The following is a 14,248-nucleotide window of genomic DNA, read 5'->3' as shown; positions in this document are numbered from 1 at the left end:
TCGTCCAGCATCTAGTACAGTACATCTATTGAAATCTCATGCAACACTGCCCTCTACAGTCTACCCCTAGGATTTCTAGTGATACCATGCAACACACTCATATCATAATTTAACATGACAATTTATGCCCTCCTCTGTGGGAAACTGAACATTGTTGTCACAACCCTACAAGCACTGCCCTCTATAGTCTAACATGACTATTTCTTACACAGCTAGACAATCAGAATCACAACTTTTGGCCACTGTTACTTCCATGCGACACTGCCCTCTATTGGCACCCCTCTTCTACCTAATATGTTGCCATGCAAATGTACCAGTATACATTGCTTCACCACTGAACAGATAACCATGCTTTCACTTGTACAACGGGGGATATAAGTTGTAACACTTAACAATGGCACTGGAAACATGCAAGATTGACACCTGTTGACGCTGTAATCTATACCGAACACTGTAATGACAGCTTCCACCACTTCTAATGCATCCTACATGAAACACACCGACCTTCTGCAGTCTACACTCACAATACCAAACTATCTATATTCTATACTCATCTATACTTGCCCTTCACTATTCTGACTATTCTGTCTATTTCTGTCCATCTTAGTTTTTCTAAGTAACTTGCTGTATACTGCCTTCTCTGTAATGGAACTGCACATATAGACATTCAAGTCTCAGTGACTGCCTGGCATATGACAGTAACAAAACATTCGTGACAAAATATCTTGCTAGTTGTAACATTCAAAACAATGTAATTTGTTGCAACTAAAGAACTACATTCACTCCATAGTGACAAAATATATTACAAGTATTCAAAGAGCACTCATAATGCTGTAAAAAGTTTAGTACATTATTTGTCGTAATGTATCAAAATATGAGAGAGAGACAATGTAAGATTCGTTATGGAAAGATTGTATCTCAGTGTCTACAATACATAGTTTATCAACCTTGTCACACTGTTTGAATAACCACATTCTCATTCAATATTCAGTGGAATGTAAATATAAGGACGTTACATGCACTCTCAAAACTACAGTGAACTGATATGAAAAGAGTCTAATAGTATGTTGATTTTTTACTTACTGAAGTGGTATGGTTTCAGGTAACCATCCAGTGAGACAGTGTATCACAGTGACATCACCAAATTCACAGTTAGTGCTTCCTCCATTGTAACTGAAATTCAGCAAAATATGATAAAACAATCATAAATACATTGACATGTTTTTTTCTATTTTTGAATTTAAACTACTGTATAGTACCTTTGAGAAATGTTACTGTACAGTGATAACTGTACAAACAATCACTATGCCATCCTATGGAAGGCAATAGTGGCTAGCAGGAAATCTACTGTCAATACGGCTTCTCATCATTTTCACTGTTTGCTGTAACCTGAGTATTTCACAGGTAAATGTTTACAAATAAATCTATAGTATTTAAAATTTACAGAACCACATTGTCTAAACTGTCTACACCATAATATCCAGATTGAAATATATGAGCAGAGATGCATTTGAAATGGATAACAGACTTTACAGTTGCAAACACTCATTTTCATCAAACAGTGTTCATATTCATAGTCTAGACTCCACACGTGGAAAGCTTAGTACTGTAATCAATAATGCTTTTTATCATTAAACAAGCAATAATGTCCTAATAGGCTTATTAAGCCTCCATTGATTTGTTTAATCTTCCAATCAATTTTAGTCTATATTAATGCTCATTAGTCATTTAGGTATAAACATTGTAGCCATCACATTACATTCTAATTGCTCAATACCTAATCAAAACCAAATCAATGTGAATTAACAGTCTCTATGCTGCAAGTAATACAAATCAATACAGACTACAAAAGCAATGTTTATACTCCTTTCAATATCCATTATCTACTTACATTGAGTTTGACAATTTTATTTGAAATATTTCACTACATTGTATAAACTGATCTCAGTTTCTGTCGTCAAACAATTTTTATGATTTTCTTTGCCAGTAGCCATAACTTTAGATGATTTTTTAACTATTTCTGTTTTTAATGTCAACTACACTTTCCTGTTCTACTCCCTAAAAGATTATTGAGGTACGCAGTATTCAGCTTGTCAACCCAGTTTGTACATCTGTAGACTGCATTGTTATTGTTGACAAGTGAATTCTAGTTCAGACAAGAATTTACCTGACAACAGTAACAGCGCATGTTATACAGATGCTGTGTTGACAGGCCAAATAGTAGGTGTTTTAGCATTCTTTGGGGAGCAGAACAAGAAATTCAAATTAACATACTCAAACAAAAATAGTGAAAAAATCATCCAAAGTTACAGCTACTGGCCCTTTGAAACAGAAATCCAAATTAAAACAGAAGTCAAACTGGCATCACCTGAGGGCCTTTACAGAATTGACAAAAGTTTATGGTTTGTGGTGTGTTATGACTACGATGTGTGTGACTCTGAGTAAGAGTGCATACCTGCATACCACAGAGTCTGGAGGGCAGAACAACCATGGTCATTTGAACACATGGATAATAAGAGTGTGGCAGGATAACAACAATTACTTACTCTAGAGATGCGACTTTGATGAGAGCTTTGGACAGTAACATCGGCCATAACTCATGTTGTAGTGTTGTTGCCGGTAGCAACATCTTCTCATTATCATCAAATGGAATTGTATCGTCAACAACAATCTTTCGCCAAACTCCCTGGAGAGAAAATTGTCACAGCACATTTCAATTACTTGTAAATAAGGAACGCTGAAGGAAAGAAAACGCTTCAAGAAACATCACAATGGGGAATATCTAAAGTCAACATGTTCTAACAGGAAAGAATGGACAAAACAAAATAATGACTGACTCTGGCACTAGACATCGTCTGGGGACAATAAGGGTTTTACTCAGCACTATGAATGGACATCATCAGAAATCAATACAGACATCAGGTCAGATTCCAGGTGGTGACTTTAGTTCAGATTGCCACTGGTTACCAAAAAACTGCTGAAGTTGTTGTAAAATGGACAAGCATTGATACGAAGTAACAGAAAACATTCTCGAAAGAGGCCATACTGTCTGCTTTGTACAAACACTGCTCATTAACAAAATTTTCCATGACCAAAAGTGCAATTGTTAACGTCATGTCCAAATACACAAGCAGATTCCGGACAGCTGTCAACATAGTTTATGCTCAATTGCTGAGATTCCTTGTTCATTTTGAGTTTTCATAGCCAAGGCAATGGACCCAGTAACAATAGAACTGTTGTTTCACACCAGCCATTCTTGCTGGTGAGCCAAGTGTGCAAAGAAAACCATACTACCAAAGAACACAGGGCTACTGTCTTGAGATAGTGGTTGAAGTAAGACAAGGAATGTCATCTACAGTGATTTTTTGAAACCTTTTACAAAGTCAGAGTCAGTGGAGCTCCAACTGTCTTCATCTTATGGAACTGCCCGTCTGCAGGACTTTGGTAAAACAGTTGATCATCATTAAAATGCACTACACATACAGGGCTCGAAATTAACTTTTTACCCTGGTAGTCCCAGTGGGCTACCATTTTCTGAAGTTGGTAGCCCAGCGACAAGGTCTGGTAGCCCATGCATGAATGAAGAGGTTTTTTTTGTAAAGAATATTTTATTTATATCTAGACAATGAACGATTTATTTTTCATGATTCTATCCAGTGAGTGAATTTTCTAGTCATCTGACATCAATACCTGCTAATCATGGCCTTAGGAGAACGGTATAGCATGCGTAGTGGACGACGGTGACGCCTCAAAGTTTGACGACCTATTCACACATACGCAGAGCTTTGATGTTCGCAATGACAACGACTTTTCACTCACACGTGTAAACATAACATGGCTAAAAATAGATTGGCTATGAATTTCAGGATGACAACTTGGTACAGTCATGTTCCTAATACTTTCGTGGCAATTTTGACTATATTTCCCCCGGAAAGCTAAATGTGTGGATGGCCCGACAGCTTTTTCTTTGCAGTTTGAATAATTTTGTGTCCAATTGTGATTGATAAATTGTGACTAAATAAATATGAAAATGAATTTTCATTGGCCATCATTTCTCGAGCCTGTTATCCAAGTACATCAGTTCAGATATAAATGATATTTTATTGAAAGTTTGTCGCAACAAATTCGACATGTCCTTTCTGTGTCCAGCTGGGTTGACTGTATGATCGTCGGTATAGCATGTGTAGTGGCGTCAGCGATCAACATCATGTCGCCCACTAAGTAATTTCCTGTCCCAGGCTTTGGTAGTCCGTGAGGGCTACCATTTCATGGACTTTGGTAGCCCAGGGAAAAGTTGGTAGTCTGTGGACGCGGGACTACCGCTAATTTCCAGCCCTGACATAGCAAAGAGCAGTCACCATGGCCATATTTTCAGACAAACACAGCTTCAATGAGTAGAGGTACTGAACTCACAATCAAAGGATGGTGAACTAGAGACTGTGGCATGGTGTTGTGCCCTTGTTGTGCTCCTTACCCACTGATTAATGGGATAAGTAAACATAAAAAATAAACCATCTACGGTTAAACAAGAGATACAACTGACTTACCATCCAATATAGTTTGACCACATATTTACCATGTGGATTGTAGAGGGGCATATGGGGTCCTTTACCAACTTTGCTCATGGAATATATATGTTCCCATGGCTTCCATGTGTGGTTGGTGGGTGGTGAATATACAACACTGGCAGCCGCATCTTGATCTGTTGTCATGGTAATTTGCCATAATGTTGAGATTTGACTGGTAATCCATCTAATTAACTGAAATGAAATAAATGAATTGCGTTATCTAAAACTCGATTTGAACAAACATAGAATAGAGTGCAACAAAGTTGAGAAGAGCATACAGTAAAACTGTGTTGATCATGTGTTATAAGGTGGTGATTAGTTAACCTGTTCAACCCAAATCCATGTAAACTAGTCCATAATCAACATTGATGACAATTCACTTGGGCTAAACCACGGTGGTAAAGGGGTGAGTACAATTTTCTTCAAGCCCTAATATTTCATTTCATACAGTCATACTTTCTTGGTTTCACCCTGACATTCCCATGGCAAAAACGAAACATTCTTGGACCATTTCCTTTAAAATAATGGGAAGGATTTATTTCACATAATTACCTTATAACCATTGCCGCACTGATGGGTTACCCAGGGGCAAGTCACTTTATACACAAGGGCATTATCTGGAATACTAACCTCACTATCATGGATATGTTCATTGGCTGTCATCAGGTCAAAATCTGTAACATTTTCATCGAAGACTACTGGTGTCTTATCTAAAATAAAATCCTGGGGTCTCTTCCAGTGATCCACTCTCTGTTTCAGTGATGGAGGCATTTCTATCCTGCCTTCAGGGTCATCGAAAAAATGCTGCTGCAAGGAAGGACAAAGATCACATTCATGGGTCTGTGTATACCGTGTATTGTAGACCGACATGAAATCATGCAGTGACAGACCAAAACGATAACAGCTTGGATTACAGTTTCAATACATTAAACAATTGATGCACAACACTTGAGGGGTGTACAGCAGTGAAAGAAAAAAAAAACAAACTTTTAAGTATTCCACACATAAGTGCACAATAGAGAATATTTTGAAATTGAATTAGTAATGTGGTTTCTCCGCCAAATGAAATAATACATTCTTGAGTATTTGTAGAAAATGTATAGATAGCATAATGTGTATGACTGACAAGTAAGAAATTACTGGTAACATTTTTAACAAAAATCTTTGGTTTTCAAGTAAAAAGTATGTCAAAAGTTGTCATTACTTCTAGTAATTTTTCACTATTACAATAGTTGGTTTCTTTTGCACCATCACTACCTGTTATACACAACCTTGAACACAAATTTACCATGCTTGTCAAAATATAAACCCCTAACTATGTACAAGCTCCAAGCCCACTTTTGGAGAATTTTTTCCAAAAACTGATGTCAATCAGCATACATTTATGATAAGTGAACACTCTCATCTTGCAGCTTATAACATTTGACAATCTGACTTGTATGCATGGACTCACCAGATTTGGACTTTTTCCTTTGTCTTTCTCTTTCCCTTTGTGAGGTGTGTCCCATTTCTCTTGGTTGATGTCTTGCTCTGTGAATTCTGGCCATATCACTGGTTTGTGTCGCTTGGCTTCACCGGTCGAGCCTATCACACTTGCAGCTATGGATGCAGCTCTAGAAATGATAAAAAGAGACAATTTCATTAGTAATGGACTTTCACACTCCGATCCTTGCCTTTATCCCAGTCCCTATACATGAGGTACTGTGCCTGTAAATTGATGTCTCCTACAGCAAATGTACATACATAATAAACTGCTGTGAGGAAAATTAACTAAATTTCATAACATAGTGAAATCATACACATTATGAAACATGAACTGCAACCAGCCTCAGAATTCACATAGGAGTTCTAATTGAGGAGCTGTTCTTAATACTAGTCAGGTAAAATTGTCTAAAATTGTCTCTTTTGGCTTGGAAGAAATCTATCCTTTATAGAGAAGTATCCTAAATTAGAATAATGTCCAAAAGAAAAGCTCTTACTACAAACACTATGTACAATGCTGGACAAGCTCAGCAGGATCCAGCTTGGCTACAATTGGGATAAATTAGTTTTTTTCAATGGTACTATACATTTTATACTTACAGATGAACACACAGTATGACAACACTACAATTTGAACTACAACTTTCTCTTGCTACTCTGCACTCGTATATTGATCCACCAAAGCCATTGAAAACAATAGAGTTAATGGTACCTAAACTCAGCTGTGGAAAGGTTTTCAAAAGATCATCAAATTATTATCTCTGATGAATTTATTACAGAAAATAATAAATTTAACAAAAGAACATTTATAACTTAATTATTAGAAGCATTTTCAACTCTACTTCTACTTAAGTTAACACCTCTTTCAACAGTGTCATTCCAATAAAAACATTTCAAGGAGCTGTATCTAACACTGACAGTTACATTGCAAATGGAATTCCTTGGACAAAAGACAGTTGTTCACGGAGTATTGATCAGGGGCAGATAAGACAATAGCCTACGTGATTTTTGAGGGAAAGTTCTCACTAATGGACTGAATATTTCCTTGGCTGATTAATCTTACAGTTAGAGTACTGATGATGTAAACAAATGCCAAGAAGGTGCTAATTCATTGCGGCAAGTGAACTTAAAATTTAAAATGGCTGCTCCAACAAGCAAGCAGAGTTGATTCATACCTATCAAACTTAATTGCAACAAATATTTTTTTTTACAAAAGCAATCCAATACTATTTGCACTACCGGACATAAATGGAAAAACTTATGAAATAATTTCAAACGTTAATGAGCATGACCATCTCTAAATACTGGATTTTCCTAATGAAAGGCATTGATTCAGTCACCCCAATTTCCCAGTAGAGAGGTCCGATTTTCACACAGAAAGTAATAGAACCACACCAAAATTCTGGAGAAAGGTTTGACTAAAAGAGGATAAACCTGATAACACTTGATGTGTACATATGAATGCTATCAGAAGTTGGTATGTGTGGTTACACTGGGGATCTATGGCATTAACTGCATCCACAAGCCATCCTACTAGCTTACCTGTAAAACAAACTGCTACGCCTACCACTTGCAACTCTCTCCGGAGAACCTCCCTGGTCATTCAAGAATTTTTTCATCATTTTCAATGAGGAAGTCACCTTATCGGTCTTTCAAATGCATCATAAAAAACCTGGTACTGTACTGGTTCACTCAAGTAAATGTTGCCAACAACAGACTACCAGTATAGAAATTATCCACCTTTGCTCAAAGTGTGTGTAATTGAAATCAATATTAAGACGCATTCATTTTTTTCAGGATAAAGGTAAATGTTACGCCAATTTAACCTTCAATGAATTTTTTATTTTACTGCAATGAATGTGAGCTACCCTACAAAATATTCTATACTTCATCTAGAAATGAAAATCTATGGATTATCAAATGGTTGCTATGGGAAGAATTCAGACAAGAAGATGACTAAGGCTCTTCATCAATGAGCACACAGTTTGCCTCCCCCTCCTTGTCCTCATAATGGTATGACCCCGCATTCATCCAGCAGCCTGGAAGATTATCAAAAGCCTCAGCAATGACCATTTGAAATGTCTAAGCTTTCACAAATCAATAATTGTACAAACAGCACTACCCTGAGATCATGGAAACAATTGTTGAATACACAGTAATCGATTAAGACAGAATGCTAACATAACCTTACAGGTCATAAACCCTTTATTGAGTGTTTCTTGACAATAATTTGACAACTTCAACTCAAAAACTGTTTTCGATTGAAAGGTAACAGCTTCTTACCAACCGCAGATCACATCATCATGATCACATGTTTTTTTGCCCTGCTGGTTTAGATTACTAGTGCTACATGTATGAATAACATATATTTTCACTTTCACTGGTAATTCAATGAAACTAATATCCTGGTCACCCTGTCCCGAAATTGAATAACTCGGTTTACAATACTCAGGTGAGACAAATGTAGCGCAAATGGGGGACAAGGAGTACAAAGAGAAAGTTTCATCCTTTCAATGCCAAATTTTAGTATGACCCTATTGTCTTCAATGGAAAGTCGAACCTATTTTGAGATTACTTGGGAGTGAGACGGCTATGGCAAAATAATAAATTGAAAGCTCTCAGACTGTACAAATCTACATATTCGCTACTCTAAGATCAGTATTATTTTTGTATTGACTCTTGACATCTTGTCAAGATTAAGTGTTACTATAACATATCAATAAATTGACTTAATCCTATTTTTCTTATTCAAATAAGTGGTTTCATATCCAATTACATCACGTATTAATGATAAAAGTAATATTTCTTGAGAGATATGAAATGGGATTAATTCCTACTATTGCCATCAAAACCTAGCCAGCATGTGGCAGTGTCATCAGTCTTTTATAAACCTCTTGCTGCCAAACTTACTCAGAAATTCTACATCAGCTTTCAACTGGGGCTTGCACTTCTGTACATAGTAACATCAATATATTTTTAAAAAAACATACGGCTGAACTTTATGCAGACAAAACTTCCATTAGCAATACAATCACACAAACCATATATCACATAAATTCAATAAAAGCCGAGCTAACTCGATCAATATTTCACATGTCTGTCACATTACCAGAACTCACACAATGGACTTTTTACGATTCAAGTTTCCCTTTCAACGGGTATATTCAATAATATTTCTAAAATAATACCATAAATACCAAATTAACACACAAAAAGCGTGATATTGGTATGAATATTTTCACAATTGGCACAACCCACATCACCCAATGCAGCACCTTATGATCCATTACTTGATACTGCGTAACTCTATAGACCTAGATGCCAGAAAGAATTAATGTTTCATATTTGATAAATTTCCAAAGGTAAAGCCTGACATTCCATACAGTGCATACTCAAACAATAAATATGCCCACTACAATAATGAAATTCAGAGTGCAATTCAACTTGAAGCTTTCAATCAAATTCAACAATTCTGTGCAGTTGAAACAGTTTAAGAATAAATGTCACATCTATATATTATAATTGGCCAAAAAATTGTATGATAACAGCAGCAGCTTTGAGCCTTTTTGAGAAATTTTCAGTGTTTATAATAGGGGCTGGCAGTTCTTGAGAGCAGCCTTTGCAGTACCTAATTACATGTAGCATATATCTCTTGGATACCGGCAGTTATGTCATCTTGGTTTTTATCTGTGCAATCATAAGCAGCCTACTGTCTGTGGTGCATTGCACCCATTTTGAAGGAGAACTTACAGGTAGGTATGTTTGTCAACTTCTCTTTATCATCCTTAACCCTTTCACTGCAGTGGTTTGGCCCAAACCCATTATCATTAATGGTTAGTGTAGACCTGTTTACAAGGAATTGGGCTGAACCAGTGAAAGGTTCTAAAATATAGTAAATACTATAAACTGACAAAAATACTTCCAAAAGACAGCTTCTTCTGTTTATCATCTATGGGTTCAAAAAATATGACTGACATCATAAATGCTACAAAATTGACTAAAATACTGCCAAAAGACAGTTACTCTGTCAATATAAAGACCGGTTGGATGTACAGTAGTCAAAATGCTCTGTTCACCATCTATCATATGACAGTGTTGAACTCTGTTTAAGTTCAATAGACACTTATTAGATTGTCTGAAACTCAGGTTGGATGCATTAGAAATTTTCTTTAGCTCACAAAACATTTTCTTCTGTCAGAAAATTAAAGACATTCAAAGCAGCAACCTTAAAGTTGTACATTCTCCTGAATGAATGAATATGAACTGTTGAAGAATATATCCCGGAAATGCTTTGAAAATCCATGGAAACTTTTTCTATGTTAACTTGCAAAAAAAAAATTGTAGATCGTGTAAGCCAAAAGTGTGGCTATTATCATGCATCAATGAATGTTGTAAGTACTAGTAAGTAAGTGGACCATTTACAGAAAAACATATATAACTCCTGCCAATTGCCGACTGCTGATATAATGTAAGCACAGATATGCTAATGATCTACAAAACTTTTGACAAAGATTAAACCTCTTCCATAGAGTGAAGAAAAAGGAATTCTCTGGAGCTTTCACCACTACATCTTGCATAACCTACCATGACTTTTGTCAATGAGAATTAGCCATACCAATACAGAGTGACATACATCTCTACTACTTACACAAGATTAAAGGTGTTCAATTCTAGCTGTTGTCTATACACATAGGTACACTGGCAAAAGTCCAGAAAAAGTGAACTCTTCCATTTTGTCAAGAACTAAACTTGACTTGAATCTTGACACAGTTTTTACCTTGATGTTCTTGAAAAGACACTGGTTGCAGTTTAACTTTTACAAACAATGATGAGAAATGTCATTGTGGCAAGTTCTGCTATTACATAATCTACCTTCTTAGAGAATATTACATAATTTTACGAAGATCTGGACAAAAGTGAAAAAGATTCAAATGGTATACACTGACAAATCTCATCCAAATAGATGTGTGTTAATTATAGCTAGACATTGGACAAATTGACTCGCTATTCACAATCTTCAACCAGTTAATTTCCATAGAGAGTTTTCTCAGCCATGAAGGAGGATACACTTCAAATGATCTCCTCTATATCCCTGGCCAACTGCAGATAACAATATGCCATGCATTTTTAAAAATTTGAGTACCTTCCGATTGAGCTGAAGTTTACAGCTTAGTCTGTCATCACACACATATAAAACTCTAAGGAGGTATTTTTTCATACATTATAATCGATGGACATTATTGAACATACACTAATAAAGCTTCAAGTTAAGTAAATGATTTTCTAGGTAACAGCAAAACGTTAACACTGCTAGAAATTATCAACCAAAGGAAAAAAAAGCCTTGCTGGGCAATTTGTTGACGAAATTTTAAATTTGCTTGCACAATGATGGTCAACTTGTCATCTTTCAGGACTTTACAAAGATTTTGAAAAACTATATAATTTGTCAAAATTTTGGATTGAATCAGGGACAGAGCAGCTGTTTAATTTGGAGTACATTCACACATCAAACTTACCCAGATTTTCTGCTAATCTGAAAATTGAGATATTAAACAGAAAAGACAATGTTTCCAGGGACTTCTGCGAGGACGTTAGCTAACACTCCACAAATAAAGCGGTCGCAGCATTAACAACGTGGGGTATTTCTCTACCCTTCAAGATGAATGCATAATTTTATTACCTGAGAAAACATTCGAATACTTTGGATTTATGAATAATGGAAGGAAAATGCCTTATGCATACAATAATGGAAAAGGCAAACTTACAAAGTGCTGGTGACAACAGAAGCCGTTAACTGGTAAAATATTTATCAACGTGACAGAGTGGCCATTAACTCGAACAACATTACTTTGTTTGCGAAGTCGCAGACTACAAATCACAGTTGGACAATTACATACGGAGTAATTCCGTTGAGTATTTTAAAATTAGAAACTCTATTCCCGGGAGTTGTACATTACATTAATTTTGCTCTATCAATAAGATTTCTTACATACATCTGTAGAGCCCGGTTAACAGTAGAAATTTGTCATTACAATTTACTCAATAGCGTGCAGCACGGAGATCGTTTCACATATTGCATTTCGTTCGCAAACGTCTAAAAGCCAACCAGCGAATATGTTAAAGCTCCGATCATGCCAATGTAATAGCAGAGGATGGAGTGTAACTCACACGTAGCACTTAGGGAGATGAAAATTTGATCAGAGAAACAACTTGTCAGACTATAATAAAGCCATTCAGCCTGACAGACCGACAGCCATCTTGAATGTCGAAAATAAACAAACTAGTGAAAGACTTACTCTTGTTTTGACGCAGAGCTGACTCTGTTTGACGAGTCTTTCTTTTTGGCTTGTTTTGATGCCATTGCTGACGCCAAAATCAACCTCCTTTGGCGTCAAATTTGTGAGATTTGTATAACTGGAGCTGATATTCCCTTTGCATAAATCTCCAAGAACTAAGGTGGTTGCCACGAACAGAGGTCACGTAACTACACGGTATACGCATGCGCAGCGACCTTACTTATCACTCAACAATGTCTTCATTCAAGAAACTAAATAATTCATACTCTACTCGCTCTTCAAAAATATTTATTTTTACCAATTTTGTGATTAAGATGCCAACATGACATATTCATCATCGCAGTTTAAAGATAAAACATGCAAACCAAACCTAAGAAATTTTCAAAGCGCCCTCAATAGGGCAACCAGTAAAGTATATTCGTTTTCACGGCATGGGGTGCGTAAATACTTCGGTCGGATCCTTCCAAGACTCGCAGTAATGACACAAACGTTGATGATCCTTGTTTGTCTGGAATTTGTGAGCTGGTCTATTGTTACTTCAATTGTTGGTGATTTGTTATATTTAACGGAACCGCACGGCATGTGATTAGTGTGAAGCTTGCGCCGAAGTGTTGACAGCGAAAAATGTGCAGTTTGATCACGTTCGACACATAATATATAAAGGACTGGTCTAAATGTTAACAGTAGAATGAAAACATTTTGGTCCGCGTGAGAACAATTAAAAACAGGTAGTGGATAAGAATTACAGAACGGAAACCCTTGAATATTTATACTATAAAGCGAACCATATTGTCATTGTCGGCATCTTTAATGTGTGAAGTTAAGACGGATTAGAAGTACGAATGATGTAACTCTGACGTTTTTATCACGAAATGGAAAGTGACGCTGGCTGTGAGGAACTAACTCAGGACAGTGATAAGATTACGCTAAGAAAAGGCCGATTGACTCTCAACATTTCTTAACAATGCACGTTAAGTACCAAGGGCACGAGGAGGGGAAAAATGAGAGTATTGTAAATCTAGCTGTCGACGACGTCCATTAATCGCCAATGTAGGTCACTGGAATTATGACGTCACAACCAAAGTTAATCGAAAACTTTGTAACGATGATATCGTTTCTAAAGTTTTTTAAACCTTGTACTTAACGTCACTTCCAGCATTTCAAAACTTGTCACCCTAACATTACTAAGACAAGAGCTGCAATGACACTGCCCCTGAGTTTATCATTCTAGTTACGAACTGTACATTACTTTGTCGTTGAACTGTATGAAATTTGAAAAGTTGCGAAGGCTTGAACAACTGACAAAAAGGTTGTTATTTTCTGAATCAAATATCAGGATAGAAATTGTAGTTGTCAACTTAGCCTGTATTATACGTAGATCACCAACTTGAAAGAAAACACGGAAACACAGTATCGGTTTACCAGCAAATCTGAAAGAGCACACCGTACAACATCCATCCAAAAACTTTTCACTGCAATGTGTACTTGTGAATAAGAAACAGAATCAAGAATTAAAGACCACTTCTTGGGTCTATGTACCAACAAAGTTCATACGAGGAATCACGTGACTTGAACGGGATGTCAAATGTTGGCATGATCGATCGCGAGAATGTATCTCACGGGTGATCTCCGAGTCCACATGAAGACAGCTGGGTAGTATTGAAGGGTACTTTGCCTGGATGAACATACCTCGGCTAGAAATGCGTTTTTAATGAGAAAGTCAACTTAGATACACCCTACAGAAGATGCCTCATTCAGATTCGTATTCACTTAGATCATTTCGGCTGAATAAGCCGCTAATTTGTAGATGTGCTTGTGGCAAAATGAATTTCACATTCCGACCACACTAACATCAAGGAGATGCACACAATAGGTCTGAACACAGCGAGACTTAAAACTGAA

The 14,248-nt window shown here is 36.6% G+C and overlaps 1 protein-coding gene across 34 annotated transcripts in view; it reads right to left on the bottom strand.

Annotated features, from left to right (window-relative positions):
* Window positions 1–14,248, bottom strand: part of LOC139142781 (androglobin-like) — a 120,753-nt gene that overhangs the window by 51,227 nt on the left and 55,278 nt on the right. For 28 of the 34 annotated variants that reach the window (XM_070712948.1, XM_070712949.1, XM_070712939.1 and 25 more), the window contains exons 2-6: window positions 6,022–6,181; window positions 5,199–5,375; window positions 4,548–4,760; window positions 2,547–2,686; window positions 1,084–1,173 (exon numbers count right to left, since the gene is read on the bottom strand). In XM_070712948.1, the coding sequence (XP_070569049.1) occupies window positions 1,084–1,173; window positions 2,547–2,686; window positions 4,548–4,760; window positions 5,199–5,375; window positions 6,022–6,181 (780 nt within the window). Of the gene's footprint in view, window positions 1–1,083; window positions 1,174–2,546; window positions 2,687–4,547; window positions 4,761–5,198; window positions 5,376–6,021; window positions 6,182–7,592; window positions 7,749–12,346; window positions 12,534–14,248 lie in introns of those variants that run through there. The other 6 variants (XM_070712947.1, XM_070712950.1, XM_070712943.1 and 3 more) reach the window with 4 other exon arrangements.

The sequence above is a fragment of the Ptychodera flava genome, chromosome 10 (genome assembly GCF_041260155.1).
Source record: "Ptychodera flava strain L36383 chromosome 10, AS_Pfla_20210202, whole genome shotgun sequence".
NCBI lineage: Eukaryota > Metazoa > Hemichordata > Enteropneusta > Ptychoderidae > Ptychodera > Ptychodera flava.
This window is presented reverse-complemented; position numbering and strand designations above follow the sequence as displayed.